The 21077-nt window shown below is 32.8% G+C and overlaps 1 protein-coding gene across 5 annotated transcripts in view; it reads left to right on the top strand.

Moving 5' to 3' along the window:
* Machr-a (muscarinic Acetylcholine Receptor, A-type) overlaps positions 1-19532 on the top strand; it is a 49389-nt gene extending 29857 nt beyond the window's left edge. For all 5 annotated transcript variants that reach the window (XM_076327151.1, XM_076327149.1, XM_076327152.1 and 2 more), the window contains 4 exons: positions 8-287; positions 1737-1860; positions 9863-10204; positions 11952-19532. In XM_076327151.1, the coding sequence (XP_076183266.1) occupies positions 8-287; positions 1737-1860; positions 9863-10204; positions 11952-12572 (1367 nt within the window). In that variant the 3' untranslated portion in view covers positions 12573-19532. The remainder of the gene's footprint in view (positions 1-7; positions 288-1736; positions 1861-9862; positions 10205-11951) is intronic.
* The last annotated feature ends 1545 nt before the right edge of the window (positions 19533-21077 follow it).

Raw genomic sequence — 21077 nt, 5'->3', positions numbered from 1 at the left:
CTTCTAGCATCTGCATGGGGAATTTCGTTACTCCTATGGCCACCATGGATTTATGCTTGGCCGTATATTGAAGGACAAAGAACGGTACCCAATAATGCCTGCTACATACAATTCATTGAGACAAACCAGTATATCACAATTATTACCGCAATTGCCGCATTTTACATTCCCGTTACTGTGATGTGTTTTCTTTACTGGCGGATATGGAAAAAGACCACAAATCGACAAAAAATTCTTCCGTATTTACAAGCAGACAAAGAGGACGCTAGCAAACGGAGTACATCTAGGTTGTCATTTATTTCTAATTACTTTAAATTAATAGGTTTAGTTACGTTTTATCATGTGAAACCGACAATGGATAATGTTGCTCTTAGTAGCGTTGTGTATCTTAGTCTCTAGAAAAATTCCAAAAAACAAATATTTAAAGTGCGAAAAAGACGTGGATTTGTGACACTCACTGCACACAGAGTAAACCAGAGCCTTGAAATCGAACAATATTCAATTAAATTGAACCTTGCTATCCAAGCAATAACTCCAAGTAAGACCTTTCGAATTGGATCGCTTTAAAGGAATAAATAACTAAATTGAAACTACATCATTTTTAACTCTTATCTTTTTGGACCAGCACTTCGTCCAAGTAAAGCTTTGTAAGACTTGTTGGGATTTTTAGTGTTCTTTCAGTACTACTTGAATGTGACACTATATGTACATTGTGTACTTCTGTACAACAGAGAAACTGTCTTTTCAGATCTATTTCTTTAGCATCTCACGGTTTCTCTGAAAAAATGTAGATATGCTGTGTGGAGTGAGGCACAATTAAAAGATGAAGCAAGTACGCGAAAAGTCCATACGTTGAACAGCATTGCATTAAATAAAAACCAAAATATAATAGCCAGACAGATAAACAATTTTGGTATATAATTTGAAATATTTTACACAACAAACTTTGAAGCGTGTGAGGCTCGTTTTTTTGTTATCTGATTAAATACATAAAATGATCGTTTATAAGTAAGTACGATCCTAATAAATATATACAAAGTGGTCCGTATAAAGTGTTGCAAGTTACTTTCTTGGAAATTATTCAATAAAGTCTCTTGACTTATTCTAAGTGATTGGAGGAAAGGGTATTTGCAAAAGATTTTCCCCACGTAAAAAAAAGAAAAAGAAAAAACCAGGGAGATACCACCCATAGTTTTTTTTTTAATGGAACAACATTTAAATCTTTGCATATTTGGATAATTCATCTGAATATAAGTGGGATTCATTTAAAAATGATTTCTTATACAATGAAAAATTACTTTCACATTGATACGTTCAGTGTACGAGAATTAGAATGCTTCGTATAATTGAAGTTTATTAAATACTTGAAATGTTGTACATTTATTTTCAGACACTTATTTATACGATTATTTATATGATCGTGTGTTTTCTGAAATTTGTACAATAATGTTAAAGTGACAGTCACTTTATTTCACATTTGGAGCAACAAGTATTATTTTACAAGTATTATTGTAAACTATACAAGACAAAATAAATTAATAAATTTAGGTGTGAATCAAACTTACGAAAAATTTATACTTACAAATTTATCTCACTAAACCCATCTGAGTGAACCATTCTACTCAATTGACTAATTGATACTAAGGGCAAAATAGAATCACAAATATTTCAAAGATGTTCATAAAGTAAGTGTTTAAATTATAATTTATTAAATTTTTTTTTTATTTGTAATTTAGTGGTGCATTGGATACCGATGACAGCCGGAGGCCTAGAAGTGAGTCCAACACAGGAGTAGATGACATGAATACAACACATATCGCAGTCTCGTACCTTGAAAAACATTGTTCTCAATATAAAACAGTAAGTATTCATAATAATAAATATGAACATAATGTTATAACAAATTTCTAATGAATTTCCTTCGTTCATATTAATATAAAATCACGATATTATTATTGCTAAACATTACGTCATTACTGAATATCATGTCTTCTACAAATCTGATCAAATTTCAGTTACATAGAAATAATAATTTTATGTGTAATTTTTAATACTGGCGTTTATTAAACATTCAATCAAGCATCATAAGTGTTAAGTGTTGTGCGTATTATAATAAAGTTTAGGTACACGAAGAAAGTCATTCATTATGTCAACGATTTTAATCAACCTGAAGCATGGTGTAGTCATCATGAAATTGGGAGAACAAATTAAAATCATTGTTTTGCTACTTTTTTATTTACTTGTAAAATGTGGAACATCAAGAGTTTGCAATTGTTGCTCATTTTTATTCAAATGGACCGAATCATTGAATTTTTATCTCAGAAACTATCAAACTTACAGATCTTTTTCATTTTTATTAAGAAATCATTGAAGGCTGAATCGTTTCGAAAAAGTAAATAAAATTCCAACCGGGATCAATTATTTTCACACTCTAAAACTTTTATTTGTTGAAACCATTACACAGGATGTCCCGTAATTTGTGAGACTCACTTTAGAAGTTAATTGTATACCCAAAAGCAATGAAAAAAATTTATATAAACATACATCATACCTGTATTTGTTTATGAGAATAAGAAATTTTGAAAATAGAATAGACTTTTCGTAAACCGTAATAAATTGCTCTATCTCATAAGTAAGAAATCGCTCTGTTTTCAAAGCAACTTACCTAAATAATACCAGGAACCATTGAGAAGATAACCAGATCAATGGCAAGATGTCTACAAGTCTGCCTGTAAATGCAAAACATTTATATGTAAATTTCATTTAATAACATTCGGGCAGTATGTCATTTAAAGTAAAAGCTGAACGAGTGAGTTCGTTACCCGAAGTGGAGTACATTGTAATATTTAGCAACTGGTTGTTAAATATTTTCAAAACATTTGGTTATATTTTATTACGATTTTATGTATCATGATCTCAGTTCAAACATTACAAAATAATAATTTATTTGTAATATTCAAGGTATATGAACGACTATTTGAATAATAAATAGTTAAGAACGGCTAATCCTAGTCGTTTAAAATAAAAAATAAACTCTGTACGGTTGATAGTTTCAGAGATGCTGTCCTTTCCGTGAAAATAGAAAGAAATCATCAATTTCATTGTCATGTATTTTTTAAACAAATTTGAAACCAGTAAAATAAGTTACGTTGTGGATTTTGGATTGTAACCGAGGCGAATCCTAGGATAGTATTATACTTCTGGTAAAATAGATCATTCTGTCGGTAAAACAGAAAACTAACTTGGATTCGGAGATTTTTGCAAGCAATAGATGCAAATATCCAAATGTGATACCCCGTCAGCGGAACAAATCCCTTCTACCGGTACAAGTGGGAATTTAATAAGGCAAAACAGGTCATTTTGTTGGAAAAAGTTTACAAAACTATACTGCATCATTTCTGGGACCAAGTATGGGTGGGAGTAATACATAAACCCCACCGTAATCAATCAATTGAGATTTCTAAATGGTTGAAACCTCAAACCCATACATTGCTTACGCATTTTCTTCGATAAGTGTTCTTTCGTAAATTAGTTCGGTGACTCGCGAAAAGCCAGCTTATGTTATCAATAATACGATACAGATAGCAATTTGAGCATGTGACTCTCTCTCTCATTCACTGGTTGTTGATTAGATAGGAAATGGAATCTCAGCTAATAATTTTCAAAAAATTATATTTCACACAATACTTACACGCATTCCATGCTCTCTCATCTTTAAATCATGTATGTACACCCGAGAGTATTGTTTCTGAATCAACCATACCCGAATTTCTTCTCAGCAGGCATTTCGGTTGATACAGAGTCGATGACATTCCTTTGAAACAGGAACAAATTTATGCTCTTGGGTGTGTATATGTAGAAAAGCAAACTTCGTTCAATATTGTATATTGTTACAAGCAGCGTGGCCAGATTTTATTCCCTAAATTGCTAATTAGGAGCAGTGGAAAAAAGTAGTGCCTTCAATGGACAATTTGTGAAAGAATGAAATGGTCCCCACCGACTACCTTCTCCCACTGCTCTCAATCAACAATTTAGGGAATAAAATCTGACCACGTTGCCCCAAGATTAACAATTCGCAATCTATAAGTAAATGACATTTGAAGAATTCATTCGATTGACGCTCAAGATATCCAATTTCGAAAATAGATGAATAATGATTGTCATGCATAAATAGAATAAACGTATACTTTCATATTGTTCTAAATGTTCGGTTTATAAAATATATAAGATTCCTATTATTATTAATTTTGAATGCAAGTCCTTTTTAAAGGGCGTCTACAAAACACATTATTTTTAACTTGTGTAATACAAGTCAACCTCATTCATAAGAATGTATTTAATGTACAATTGTGAATAAAACAAAAAGGTTCTCAAAATGTACATATGTACTTTTTAATAAAGTTCTATGGAATTATACAAATTTCTAGATTACTCAAAATCACGAATGTAATCCAAGAGGTAAACCAAATAACATTTAAACCCTGTTATGACTATACGTTTCCAAATACATACTTTTCGATTTGTAAAGAGTTAGAAATTATTGCAGGACTGGTATTTCGAATTGATGGGAGAATATACCTAAAATTGTAATAGGTGACATTTACAAGTATATCAATGAAAACACGATAAGAAGTACATTATATGTTTATAATTATTTTAATTATGTTTATAATACATTTCCAAAATTCTTTCATTTTCAGTAGTGTACAGAATAATTTAGAATGCTACATCCAGTTTATTCTTTTTTGCATAGCAACATGTATTATGCAGTCTATTAACTGTGCTTTGTTATTTGACTTTCTAGCTTATATAAATATTTTCATGCTTCTTTTTTAAAAAAATAATTCTTACATGATCGGTTAGGTAATCTCACAGATAAAGTAATAGTCTTCCTCGATTTATCCAATAGTTTTAATATTTTTTATTTAGAAAAATGGTGACATCTTCCCTAAAATGAGGAGACGCATCTTGCTGAAACTACGTTTGTCATCTGATACCCAGCGAAATATCCTCTAAAAACACTGGCAACTCTTCTTGTTGATAATACAGGTAATTCTTAGAGATTAAGCGATTTTGAAAATTCATTTCTCTGGTCTTTTACGGATTTTCTTCCTAAAGAAATCAAACATGTACATTTCGCATGTTTGTTATTCCATTCTTATCGAAGATTAGTTCTTCAGTTAATAAACTCTTTTTCTTCGAGAAAATTTTTCTTTAGATAAATATGTGTGTAAAAATTCTTCTCAACAAGTAGTGAATTGTTAGGCTACAAAAAAGTCATGAAAATTATGAACGATATTACGGTTTGAGATTTCTGATTTATCAAGCATTATTTCAAACATTAATAGTGAAATTGGTCTCTGCCATTTCTGAAATTTCATTCTCAACATACACATATATGTACATTTCCATTTATAAACACATCTAGTTTGTAACACTCAGATCAATTTCTGTAATTGAAAATATTACCAACATTTCATTACCTGTAAAGAAATCATACGAATATTGCATGGCTGCATATTAATAATTAAAAAATGAGTACATTAGAAAAGAAATACAAACACAAAGTTACCATTCAAATATTAGACTAACAATAAGCTGAGAAATTCAATTTGAACCAAATTTTCTATATATCGAGAGAGTTACGTGTAACATAAGTTTGAATAAAAAATTTCAATAGAAGTGTAAATTTGAAAATTCTAGTAAACGAATGAAATTATATTAACACGTTAGGTGTCGCGCCATCTACGTCTAGGTTTTATTCAAGTAGGAATGATTTTGATTTGATTAGTAGGTACTTATAATTATATTGAATGAAAAAAATAAAACCTCATTTTTGTAGTGTACTAAATACATATATACGAGTATTTAAATCTAAATTGTAATAAAGTGTGTTATTTTTTAACGATAGACGAAAAAGCATAAACATAGTTGTGGTTTTGGGAAATATATCACAGTTCCTTTTATACATATTTCTTTTTCTTCTAACTCCAAGGAATGTCTGTGTTTCTCGTAACGTACGTATACCTGATTTTTGTCCTTTGTGCGTTCCTTTTTTCCATTATATAATTTTGCTATGGATTAATTTATTTATAAGTCGATTAGAGAAAAAAATATTAAAAGGGAACTGTAGTAATTGTATAACTGACTCTCTGAACAATGTGATTTGAGTATTTCATGAAATACATTTAATCATTTAGAACTGAGAACCTAGACTCTATTGTATTCCTGCGTATATACGTAGGAATGCGCAGGTACGCATTTCATTGAACACTGGGCAAAAAGGAATAAAGTTTTGAAAATAAATTTGTCGGAAATAAAGTTTCATATGAAAAAATGTCACTTTACATTGACATATTATGTAAACCAATTCGGCATATTTTTTCGTACAGTTTCATTCTTTTTCGGGTTGCACAATAAGCTTGGAAATGTTCTGCATAGTGTACCTGTCATTAAATTTGTTCAACATTTGAAAATAATACAAAGTAACCAATTGATACCATAATTAACTTAATAATATAATCTGCTCCTGATACCAGAAATCAAAGTATATCCTTGCTCATTTTTAATACATAATTATTGGATTGTTCGGAAAGTGATTTCGTTTTTTTTTTTGGTGTAAATGAAACACGATTTTTTTAGAATGTATAAACATTTTATTAAATTATATAATCTCCATTTTGGAAAGCGAAATGACTTTCCATTGAACAACTCAATGTAAAAGTTAAGCAATGGTGAAGTTCCAAATGCACGTGCGTAAACCGACAAATATGCGCGGATTCTTGTTTCCCTCTATTTTCCATTTTGTGGGATCTATCTTGTTCCGCCAAGACTTTCTCTCGCTGTGGAACTTGCAGTTCCAAAAAAAATTGCAATAAGCCACAATTAGATTCAGCAGAGGAAGTCCCGACAGAATGATCATCGCCTCGTAAAACATGGATCTATAACCCCGCAGACGGTTTTCAGTATCAATCGCGTGTGGATCGGATGTAGCAGTGTTATGTTACACCGAGAGACGATTAAATAGCCCGCCCAAATGGGAACTCTATATATGGTCACCAAATGGACCACACTTGTATAAAGGTAGCAGACTTACCACCTAGCCTTCTCCAATTCCCCCTTCAGATTGGGAAGGAGTTGGTTGAATGCACCTACTGTTCTTTTCAGTCTGGAATCCAGACGGTCAAAGTGTCCCTTAAAATGCTAACGGCTCAAAGATCAGTACTAGATATTTCATATTTCTAGATATTTCATGTGGTGGCAGTTCCTGCCAAGTGTATGGAATGCCAACACCTCGGTCTTATGAAGCGTCACCTTCAAATCAATCCCTCCTGATCCGTTCAATAACGCACCTGATACCGTTTTCAGCTCACCTGAATGGTCTTCCCCTATTGGTTCCCGACACATCGATACCAATGTGTCATCTGCGTAACACGTTAAACTGATGCCATCGAGGTCTTCGTTTGGTAGAATGGTTTCATACCCGAAGCTTCACAAAAAGATCAAGGACCTTACAAGGATATAACTTCAGTGAAATGTGTAGACAAGGATATAGCTTCGGTAAAATGTATAGACAAGGATGTAACTTCGGTAAAATGTATAGACAAGGATATAACTTCAGTGAAATGTGTAGACAAGAATATAACTTCGGTAAAATGTATAGACAAAGATATTAACTCGGTAAAAAAGCAGTCAGTCTTCTCATACCGAAAGCACTAGTGCTAACAACAGGTCCATCCATGTACCTGGAAACGGAACAGGGCCTCATTGTCAATCCAAATATCCATAACTGGAACGATAGGCACTGACCGAGGTGAACGAATTACCGTAATACGAGGCGGTATCAAAATCACTCGGGTGATGATTGAAACTATCTACTGACGAATACACGAGCTGACGATTCTACACAGCGACTAGAGATGACCAACCCCACCCGTCCAATAAAAGTTCTCAACTTGTCGGAAACTCTGGACAAACAGAATGTCCACCAGACATAGCTCAAACTCTTAAGGGCTCAATTGTAATGGTTGAGACCGATTGAAGCCTTATTATAGAGTTCAAGAAGCAAACCAGTGCAAACCTTACCAGTTCTCAAGAAGTAAAGCGAAGAAAAGTGAAGAAGTGGAAGAAACAAAAATTAACAATCATCGGGAGCCTAAGCTGCAACTTTGTACAAATAAATAATTATCAAGAGTCCAAGCTGCTCGCTATCAATCCCTCTTCCACCTATTCACCAGGAATATATTAGGAATAAAGGATCCTTTGGCAGTCACACCTTACAAACCAAGGAATTACTATCTTAGCAATTAATAGAGTGGAGATAATATCTTTAATACAAGAAAAGAAGAATGCAGTTGCAGTCACTGCAAGTGATTACGGGCCAGGGCACTGAGATAGACCAGAATCCCAGATTGATCAATATTTTATTACATTCCGTACAAACAGTGGGTATTCGGTTTTAAATAAATGGGAACTACTATAGGTACAGAAGCCAGCGGTATGAGAAGGAACGAGTGTTTGCTCACTCGTCCATTATGAATAACTCCAGCTAAACGAGAAGGGAAGAATTTTGCAAATATTGAATGCCATCCCATGGAGCGGGCCCCAATGACCTCCTCGTTGATACGAAAGGACATCTATGGTGCAGTGGTAGTTGTATAATTAAGTAATTAAGCAGTATAAACGACAAGGGATTGGTACAATGGTACCTAGTCAGGTTTTATACTTCATATTCTCTTAAAATTCAATAACATCGACAGCTAAAGCTCCCCAACTTAAACAACGGCTAACACTCTCACACGGACAGTGATTAAACTTACAGCTTCAATAAACCTGGACAAATCAAATCGAGACAGGCGCAAACGATTGCCCTGGCAAGTTGCCATTGTTGTAATCTCTTGGATGAAACACCGACAATAAATCTTCATAGGCTGAACTTAGACAACAATGAAGATTATGGTGGTGCAGGAAAATAATCCTTACAATCCCCAGTAAGTCTGTTGGAGTTGTTTCGCCCCACGTCGACGCAAAGAAAGTGAGAAATCGTTAACTATTATTAGAGTGGTGCAGGAAAATTATGGTGGTGCAAGAAAAGAATTCTTACAATCCCCCAGTAAGTCTGTTGAAGCTGTTTCGCCCCACGACGACGCATTAACTATTATTAGATAGTATGTCACAACTTTGGGAGTGATCTGGTGAAGTAGAACACTAATGACGGCTGAGATTCACGAGCCAAAAAATCCACAAGATCTGAGAAGCAGGGATAAAATTATCTCTTAGGTAACACTTACCTAATTGGGATGCATGATCTTCATGGATAGCTTGGTGGAGGAACTATCCTCTGCTCCAATTGCTTATTTACTATCCAGCCAGTCGCATTTAAATTGTAATTAATGATTCTGCGCAAGTATTTTGTCTCTACTACACGATATAATTGTACAGAAAAATGTACCCAACCGTATACAAAGTGACCCATTCAACATGAACACTGTAAATATCTCCTCTATTTCTAATAATACGTCGAAATGTCGAACAATGTTTGGCTCGAAGAACATATGTAATTAACAATATTTTCTTCTCGGTGTGATTCTTTCACAGTTTTGCACTACAATATACTTGCAGAAGAGAGTGGCAAACAAATATACTTCATAGACAAGATATATACGCGTGATTATAACATACTACTATGTTGGCAGCACCGTTGATTCAAAACTCTTTCACAGTATCATATCCGATAGAAATTCGTATATCGAGTTTTAAACTTTGTCACATTAGAACTTACGTCTAATCCGTGTTTTCCTTTCAGAAATTAGATATATCTTACATCTTAGCAAGCTGATTTCTTTTTTAAAACTGTTTACAGAAATATAGACCTTTTTCATGGATGTGGCTTAAGATGTGGTGTATCGCATGGTGGCTGAGTGGTCGTGATGACGACGACGACGACGACAATGATGATGATGACGAAGAAGATGATATTGAAGGCGCAGAAAGTAGTCGTACAGGACAAGGCTATGATGAAGCTATGACACCATTATCGGTAGAAACACCTCTTACCGGTACGGTGTCTCGGTCTGCTTCAATAAATGGAATTCATTCTACAACTCTAACTATTGACAAAAGTATCAGTATTGCTGATAACCATGAAGATAAAAAGTCTGGAAAAGTCGGTGAATTGTCAACGACAAGCATCTCCAGTGATTCTGTACGTTTATATTTTCTCAACTTCCTGAGGCTGTTGCATGCTACTAAATTTGTTGTGTGCTTTGTTGCAAATAAATTTAGTTGTGACTGTATGACGACGAGGGAAAATTCAAAACTGCCTTTATCCATTATACATATAAAAATAATTGTACCAGTAGTGAATCTACTCTCTTAAAAATTATTCGTTTATACCTTTTCAAACGGAATTAGACAAATGTTTTTAACACTCCACTTTCATCACGAATAAACAAAGTAGTTTCTTCGTGTTGCAGTACAGTCAATATAATATGCAAGTGCAGATCATAATAAATAATGTATCCCCAGTATCAAATATTCTTTTGGCTACAACCTATTGCACGCACCTTTTGGCAAACCATTAACGAACAACGGTTTGCTTTTCTTTTGTTTTATTGTGCTCAATGTTTTCGAATTCAACTGGTTACGTGTAAAACATACACACTAGCGGTTCGCAGCGTACAAACCACTCGCATAATTAATTGTTAAGCATTGTATGACATTCAGTCGAAAGGAAGAACGCAGTTTGAGAAACAATCTTCTAACTTAAAGCCCGTACAATCTTTTTTAAACAAGAGTTATTACTCACAACAGTGCTGTCCAAGCGAGGTCTTGTAAGTCCTTCAACGTTCTCTCAGTTCCACCTTTTTTTTCTTTTTTTTTTGCATGCGGAAAATCTTCCAAAAGACTTCTCTTTCTCCAACCTCTTGGAAAAGAACAGGAATCATGTGAGATTCCTCGCATCTGGAACATACCAAATGAAGATCCGACCCACTAAAACCTTCACGATTCCCCAAATCTCGCTTATTTCTGGCAAGATTGGTCGAATACCAAGAACATCGACAGCATAATATTTAGTAACTTCGCGTATAACTTCTACGAACTTCCGTGTGTCAACGCTGCCTTTTTAGATTTCTCTCTTTATTATCGCATGGTTGCTTTGTAAATGTAGGTAAGTTGTGCGGGGAGAAAGGAACAATTAGAAATGGAAAGTAGACACGCGAAGGGTCGATAGCATCATTTTAAAAAATAAATAAATGAAAGAAAACTATGGTCATTCTACGCAATAACTCGACACTATTTATTATTCTGTGTCTAAAGGTATTATTTTTAAGCAAAAGTATATTTTTAATTATCGTCTTTGTAACAAATGCTAATTTATATTCTATTATAATTGTTATGGATTATATACCATACTGTATTTAAAATGCATGTATTTACCACCCTATACATATTTTTCAAAACACGACTCCCTGTATCGCAACGTTCATTAACATCGAACGATCTTGATTCATAGTTTAGCCTCCCCTTGAGTAGAACATTTTTGAAGATATTCAGCTTCTAAAATAACTGCGAAACACTGTTCACGATGTGTTTACTTCCCATAGTAACACATACACGAAACAATACAATTCAAACATTCGAATGGATAAGTAGGCTAAAATATCTCTTCTAACTATTCATTTTAGAGTAAACGTTCCTTAATATTTTTAATCTCGCTATTGATTATTTTATCGAGTTCTGTAATAAAAACGAAACTGAACAATCCAATAAACGAACGAAGTCAAGGCCTCGGATGACACTTCCACTCGATGAGGTTCCTCTTTGTAAACAACAAGTACCATTCTCGAAGTCCTTTGACAAAAATAAATATAATATTCTGATGGAATGACGAGCTAAATTAACTGTTACATTCAACTGTACCTTTTGGTGTAATACAAATTTCTACGTAGGTCTACACAATTCTAATCCAACTTCCAACAAGAGACAGCAGCGATATAGGGAAATACACGGAAGGGATAAGCATAAAAATGTATCACGACGAAGCTGTGCCCTGCCAACTTCATGGTGTGACCGAAGATGTCGAAGAGAAGAATGGAAAACTATTTCGCCTTGGAGGTACATTATCGAGCCCCCCCTCAATAATCAGAAGGCCATCGCATATGCCCGATATAAGAATACCTTTGAATACGAAGAACATTCCGAAAGCATTAGCAAGTAAGGAAACCACAAATAAAGCTGCGGACAAGAAAAAAAACAAAATCCAGGACAAGAAAGGTGAACGAAAAGCCGCAAAGACTTTATCAGCCATCTTGTTGGCATTCATCATCACTTGGACACCGTACAATATTCTTGTCCTGATAAAAACCATCACAGACTGCCCCTGGTACATTCCACAGGAACTCTGGGACTTTGTCTATTATCTTTGTTATATTAACAGTACTGTGAATCCAATGTGTTATGCCCTATGTAACGCGGCTTTCCGAAGAACCTATGTGAGAATCCTCAAGTGTAAGTGGCATAACAGAAACAGGACCGGGGTGTTTACGCAACACAATTTAAAAAACAATTAAATTAAAAAGGAACTTGACAAAGCACACTTTATCAGTGATAAATGCACTTTATACAGTGTAAAATAATATGTGGAGCCCACTTCGGTTAATAGTGTAACAGTTTAAAAGAACGAAATTGATCGTTATAAACATGTCTGATCTCGCTTTATTTCCAAGTCGTAGTTAATTCTTGCGTTTCAGTAATACACGGTAACTTCTGATTCAAACGTCACGTTTCTCCATTAATAAAACGTAATAATTCGTTCTCACCTGTACTTATGTACTATACATTGAACGACCACTAATTGGAGGATTTAAAAACCGATTGACCGAATTTCGAAGCGATACCGTACACGTTTTAATGCTGCATTATTCTCGTTCAATCTTTACGAGGGATCAATGGATTAATTAGATTGTTCTACCAAAAGTAAGTCCAAACACGATTTTATTCGGAATATTTTTAATTGTACGCAAATAAAAGTTTTTAATAAATGATTCGTATAATGTATAAGGAAAAGTAGTCTGAATGCAGTCATGTTTGATTTCATTTTCATCGGTAGAATCTCGTTGATCCACTGATACTACTCATGAAGAAATAATCGGGAAAATTCGTGTTATTATTTCGAAGCTTGACGACCGAGCGACTATAATATGTGCTCACGCTTCGTGTGTCTCATTTATTCTCCTCATTGGACAATTCGCACGTGACCGAGTTCTAACCTGAGAGAAACGAAAGATCGATTTCTAGAACAAATTTTCTACCATACCTCTTTAAATCATTTCGAACGAACCGAAAAATATCTGTTTCAACGCGACAATACTATATAATGATATTCGTAGAAATTGTAACTGTTGTAACTCCCTGACCTCCTACCCCTGGTTATGTTTATGCAATACGAGTTACGACTCTCGTGACCAACGCTGACAACAAGTGATGGTAGCCGCAACAATGACAGACAGTTTCAATTTTACCATTTGAACCCAGAATTATTCACGTGTGTATAAACAGCACACGATACATCGTTTAAATCCTTGTTAACTATTTTCTAAACGCTATAGCAATTTATAATATCATTTTAATTCGTTCTTTTGATAAGACAATTACATGTTAGAAATTTATAGTAACATTTGAAGTAATCGAGATACGACGGACAAGCACTTGATGTATTATTATCATACTCAATGATAATGTTTGGACGATAATGAACGAATTCGTAGATGAGATATCGGAATCTGTTTATAAATAATCAATCGGAGTTAGCATTTTTGGAAGTATGTATTATTGGAACACAAGTCGTGTCACTATAATTCGGAAACGAAGCAAAATCGGGCATGCGTTTATACGAAATGATTTGATCGTTTTGAAGTAATGAATCCATCTCCTGAAGTGGTTTTCATATATCGTGTTACACACTGTATATTATAATATTATTAGAAGAACATCATTCTTTCAATTTGAAATTGATTTTGTTTAAGTGAACGCGATTAAAAGTATGTATATCGTTTCTTTTTTACCAAAAATATTTTTCGAATGAACATAGATATTTATTTTTACGCCGTCAAAATAAAAATTAGGAATAACTGACGAAAATAACATAAAAGCAGAAGGAATTTACATTCTAAATCGTCGGAAATCGAAAGAGGTTTTGAAATGTTTGCAATTATAACAGCTTGGATTTTCATATTTGAGGCAATGCAACGTGAATACTGCCATGAAAATAATCTTTATAAATATACTTCTGAACCGTACAAAGAAAAGACAAAAAAAGGGGAAGATACTCAGCGTGTTCTTGACCATGCTGAATATGTGACTCGACTCCAATGGTAATTCTGCGACAGTATGAAATCGCATTTCTTTTGCCGTAAATCGAGCGTCTTTCCCCAGTTCGCGGGATAAAGTCAGATTCCGTAGAAAAAAATGTTGTAAGTTATATAAGGTACGTACCGGAATAAATGTAACATGAATTATTTCAAAAATCAATATCCGATTGAATTGCAAAATATTAAGTTAATGGAAAAGAAATCGTACCACTCTTTTACAAATGTATTCTTATTGACTTTTACGTTTACGAATCAATTGGACGAATAATTGAATTGAATCAATTGTAAGAATTGAAAAATTAGTCTAAGGAGTAACTGTTATTATAAGAATTTTTTCATCGTCATTGAAAGAGACGAACAATATTTTTATTATTGAAAATTTCTAATTCTTAAACGTTCGTTAATTCTTCTAACGATGGAATCATCGACTCGGAAATTTTAAACAAATAAAGGATTAAATGATAGAATAATTGAAACTTGGGTATGTACGACGTTGTCATTTCTTCGGAGACGAAACAATTATTATTGTTTACAATCTACAGAAAATAACAAACTGACTCTGTTCCGTGAACTTTCTACAAAGCTACACCGCACAAAAGGAAATCTATTCGAATTCTAAGAAAAAGTTAATGACATACATTTTTTGTGCGTTTTATTCAGAAAAATAACGCACTCGATGTACATTTTAAATCGTAGTCCAGTTGTAAATGAGTGTTTTAAGTGTTATTAGTCATGGCGAACCAAAACAAGCGCTATTATAAATAGAGGATGTCGCAGTATAAAGGCAACAAACTGAGTGAAAAACGCTACAACCACTTTTTCGTATTAAGTAACATTATAATCACACGTGCCAAAAGAAGCTTTAAGATATCAATGAATTATGGGGATAATTTAATAAATGTGTCCTTTCAAACGTTTACTTACTGCACTATATACTAAACAAATTGAAGTGCCAATATACAAGCAGGGTTTAAAGATAACTCGGAATTGAAGAGTTTTCTTTTTAAATTACAGAAATGTATCAAGTGCATACATTTTTACCGCACGTAGATTTATATTTGACTCTTTTAAATGGATTTTAATACAAAAAATAATACTTTGTTTCCCTAATATTAGAAAAGTTTTGAAAATCAACGGATATCAGAAGTTTTAGAAACATTACCAATTCGGTAATGAAACATCATAGCACCGATGTACCATTAAGTGAGATTTATGATGTAAAACACAATTCAAATGAATTGTTATTGGAACACTCCGTGATTTATATTTTGCTATTTTTCCTTCCGCCATCATCATTTTCCACGACACAAAACAGTATATAATTTTACTCTCTACATAGTTGACTAAAAACATAGTATGTCAATTACATTCATTTAATGCAGTAAATACTATTGCAATTGGTATTATTTGGGAAAAATGATCTTAGTACTGATAACTTCTTCAATATGTATATTTTACCTATTACTTAGATCAACTGAACAATAAATTACAAATTATAAGACATAAATAATAATAATAATAATAATAACAACAACGTTATTATCAGTAGTTATAATAATGTTAATAATAACAATATTATTATTTATTTCGTTATTTATATGTTTAACATATACCTCATTATTTGACAGACAAAGTACATTGAAAAAGTCATTAATTATTTCTAAAATTTCCGACAGAGATTGGCAAAATGTATAATTCCTTAACCTTGTTCGAATCCAGTACTTTCTCCAACAGAGTAACACTGTACATACGTACACATTTACTGTAGCTAGAACATAGTGCATTATAATTAACTGTTCAATAATTGACAAAGTGATCGATATTAAATATATATTTATCTCAGGTCTGTAAATAAAAGAATTGATTTAGAAGACCTTCCGTTAGTTGCTCTATTATTGAGGTGAAACTCAGGTATATTATTGAGGTATAAGTTTTTCACTTCTTCTTGGCTCGGTTAGTATTGTTCATTACTGACACGAGTAGGAAAGTTGATGAGCGGAAGGAATACAGGTACGATTGGTCATAGTGGATTAGCATACACACCTGTACACATACGTGTTCTTAACCGAAGTGTATTATTGGCAAAAATGATTGCGTCGCTTGACAAGGAGGAGGAACGGGGCACGTCGAGACGAAGCGAAATAGTGCGAGACAAGCGGTGCAACAATAGGGGCTAGAAGAGAATTAAAGATAACGGTAAATGGAGTTAAGAGGTACCCCGTTTGCCTCTGTCATCTTTCCAGCAACGCATGAGTAATTCAGGTGCTCAGAGTTGAGCAGAATTCATTGAAAGTAGCGACGGGATTGAGACAATAGGGGAATTCTTGTTCCTGAAACACGTTCCCTTAACCAAGTCGATGATTTCACATACCGGACCGTTAACATCGTTTAATTAATTATTTTGTGCACAATCAAATAACAATTTCAAATTGTAATGAGTTATAGCTATTAATTTCTAAAGTTTGCAAATTGTGTCTCGTATTCTCAATTCAAAATTTTAGATTTATTTACCATTAAATAGTTGAACCTGATTCCATAATGTTGTAAAATGTTTGAACGGAATAGTATTCAACTTGTCTTGAAAGAAGTGAAACTTTAAATAGAACATATTGAATGGAAGTGAAATTACAATTCGTAATTGTAATGTGTATATACTGAATATTGTAATGTTTCGGTAATTTTTCTTTCATTCTTAAACTTTTACAGAATATTGAAACATCAATTCTGTGTAAATCCTTCTTTTTATAAAGTCATGTGGAACGTATAGTTTATTCAATTTTCAAGTTTCTATGTCACTACAATTTACTAAAACGATTTATAATTAGGATTAAAATAATAACTTGATTATTCAAATGATAAAACTTTTGAAAGTACACACTTATTAATGGAGCATACGATCAACTTCCCAGCAGTCGCACTGTTGTAAAGAACGTATTATTTCTTGCTTTACAGGAAGAACAACATTATTCTAAAATCATAATAAAATGTAATCTTTCGTACACTTCTAATATTTAGTTTCTTTATTTATACTATTATGTGTAATATGTATATTTATAAATATATATAAATTATATATATATAATTTAAAATGTGTGTGTGATATACTAATCATATGTTCATTGTGGCGACCGCTGAAAAGTTGTGCTATATACGACACATGTACATGTATGTAAATGAAGACAACTGTTGCCTGTTCAAACGCAAGATTCTTGCAGAGAAAAATCATCGCGCAAAAGTATGCGCACAATTTTATGTACAGAAAAAGTCTGATCACACGATGCTGTTTAAAATTTTTCTCTGTAAATAGAATCTTATATTAAAATTTCATACGAAATCATTACATTTATCGATCAATGAAATGTATAGTTTCCTTTAAAAAAAAAGGTATTCCTGTTTACAGTTTTTCTTCTGTCGACAACAAAAAATTTTGTAATTTCTATCGTACAAACATTCGCGTATAAGTTTTGGAGGCAAACGAAACAACTTTACGAGATGAAGAAACGTATGGTATAATTTCGCGCAGCAGACTTACACTGTCTCTTTACAAAGGCAAACATGAATTTACCAAAGAAAAGTTACGCACATAGACGCGATTAATAATTTATATTCATATATACATATACACGTACATATTTTTATGCGTATACATACAATACATTGAAAGAGTATGTACCGTAAGGTGTACCAATTTTTGTTAGTTTTATTAGTTCAACTGGAATAGAAAATTTGTACATTCTCTATAAAACCGCAGTATTTAACTTTTCTATTTCCTGCATATATATATATATATAGGTGTTCTCTTATTTACATTAAATATCTACTTAACTTTTATACAAAGATCTTTCAATTTTCAACATTAAATATATCTACGTAAAATTTTACATTGATCTTATGATTTCTCAAACTGTTGCAACTATTATTACTTATACTTTATGTATACTTTACATACTTACATGTAACATACATCTTTCGAGATTTTGCTACAATTCATTGAATTACAATTTCTCTGACTTAAAATCAATTCTTTCATAAAGAATTTAATAATCTAAATCATATTAATAATGCCACGCTAGAAATATGTTAACTTACTGAAAATGTGTTCAATTTCAATTACTAATAATACAAAGAATTGGTATAATCGATCAATTAGTAATAGTCTGTGTAACATTTTTTACTTCCGATTCACATTTTTTCTTGACAAATGAAGCGTACCTTACTAAACGCCATTTTATATGTATCTACGTACAGTATTCTTTCGATGAGAGCAGGCAGCCCAGGACTGATGCAGTTACGTAACGTAGAAAGGATATCATTTCTGAGCGATTTCTCGGTTTTTTCTTACCAAAAGCGAGAGCGAGATAGAATCAGAACAAATTAGAGGGGATTGAAAACGAGCGAGGAAAAAGCAGACGAATCGTATTGTACGAAAACGACGGATATCCGAAAAATAAAACAAGACGAAGTATTGATGCTTTTTCTGTCTCGTATCGTTCCTTATTCGTTTTCAGTCCCTCACCTGCTCTCGTTCCATTTCACTTTTGCATTCACAGAACAGGAGTGAAACAGAAATGGTGGGGAGAGCATCCAGCACTCATCAGGCAAGACAAATCCACTACTCATCGAGAAAATACTGTATATTATGCAGTAACAAATTTCTGTTCGGCTCATGTGGCAGAAAGACTACAATTTTATGGCAATATATTCATCGATCGAATTGAATTGGAAATTTTTTATTTTCTTTTTTAATAACAAATTGCGCATAATTTATCGATTGAATTTGTTCTGTAAAATAATTGAGAATGTGACAACTTTACTTCGAGTTACTGTTAGTTACTAAGATATAATTTACAAACGTTTAAATACAAAAGTAATAACTGCAAAACTTGTATGTAGTAGAGCACACTAAAGAAATGTGTATCACTTATTTTAAGAAACGATGTCTTCGCATAAAGCGTATACTAAAATAACGACATGGTGTGCGATTTTTTTTAATCATACATTATTGTAAACATCAATACACTCAATCTATGTTTATATACGTGTTTTATATTAACAAAGAGTATATAAGGCGATAAAAGTTACATAACTGGACGAAACGTATAGAAAAACTGTATGTAATGATACCCATAGAACTTGGAAAAAATATACCATATTATATATAACGAATACGTGTTTCATTTTCAACCAATTACCAGTCATTCCTTTACATTTTTTAAAACTATTGTAGCCCAGTAACTCCTATATTTGTATTCCTCACAATTATGATAACAAACAAAATAATGAAATTGAAATCATTGCATGTACGTGCTAATGTTTTTAACCGTTCAAATCTTTCCGCAAGTTATAGGCATATAAGTAATTGTTTCTAGACGATCGCAAAAATAATGAAAAGTTTATGCAAACATTGGTTTCACTACAGTCACTTTTATTTAGGCAAAGTGCCTTGCTACATTCAGATGTTTGTTCCTAAGACGTGTATTCGGCAACACAAAACTTGTCCATATCGTGAATGTCACTCACCAAACATTGATGACATATATTCTATCGATTGGGAAATAGAACGCCATACGTGCATCCACCATTGCATAAATAAGTTTTGTGCCCCATGCTATCAAAGAACCAGTTTTCAAAATCTACAAATCTAACAATTCTAAATTACTCGATATTACCCTACATATTTGACAAATGTCCATTAAGTTATACTATATTACAGTATAGTGTATAATCTGAAAAACCATAAGTTAAATGCATATTTATTATTTTTATGTCTATATAGTCTGTCATTATCTTTTGAAATAGAAATGACCACAGAATTGTACTGAAAATATTAGACACCCATTCCTTTTGAGTCGATAAAATAAACTGAAGAAAAACATAAACTATTATGAAAGAGTAAACTATTTTCTAATGAAATTGAATGAAATTCAAAGATTTCTGTAACTTCAAGATAAGATTAAATGTTCTTTATATGATTTTCTTTCATTATTTTCAATATTTGAACTCTATGTATGTTATATAATTATATCAGAATAATGATAGTTATATGATGCGGATCCTACAACTTTAACAAGAATTATGCGTGTGAGTATGGTGGCACACTATTGGTAAAACATACCTGTCAGTCGATAAAATAGTGTCACTGCTGATAAGACAGAACGTGCTGAAGATAAAACAGAAATACTTTCTGAACATAGCTATGGATGTGAATTTGAGTTATTCTTCAAGGATTATCACAAACCTATTGAACACTAACAATTTGTGTAATTAATACAATGATTTGTTTCAACACCTATTTAATGAATATTTATTCGTCTCTGTCATAAAAAAGTTGAATTACATTTCAAGCTATAGAACGGTAGCGGAACGAGTGTATGGAAGGATACTCCATTCGTCGGTAAGTGATTCTGTCGGTAAAGTAGAACAGTGTTTCCTATCATTAAGTGGATAAGATTCAAACTATAAAAATCCTGTCTGACGAATGCACTACAGATACAGACCAAACATAAAATAAACGTTACAAGTAATGCTATTTCGTGTCAATATATTTTCTAGTGTAAATTTTATACGAAATTCGACTTCTACTATAATAAACTAGAATCATCCTTTCCCCACTATTTAATTCAGTATATAGGTATATAACCCAAAAACTGCAATAGTTAGATTTAATCCGAATACTATAAGCGCTTAGGCCACGTTATGTTATTA

This window comes from Ptiloglossa arizonensis, chromosome 2 (assembly GCF_051014685.1).
Source record: "Ptiloglossa arizonensis isolate GNS036 chromosome 2, iyPtiAriz1_principal, whole genome shotgun sequence".
Classification (NCBI taxonomy): domain Eukaryota; kingdom Metazoa; phylum Arthropoda; class Insecta; order Hymenoptera; family Colletidae; genus Ptiloglossa; species Ptiloglossa arizonensis.
Note: the sequence above shows the minus strand (reverse complement) of the source record. Positions and strands in the feature narration are given on the sequence as shown.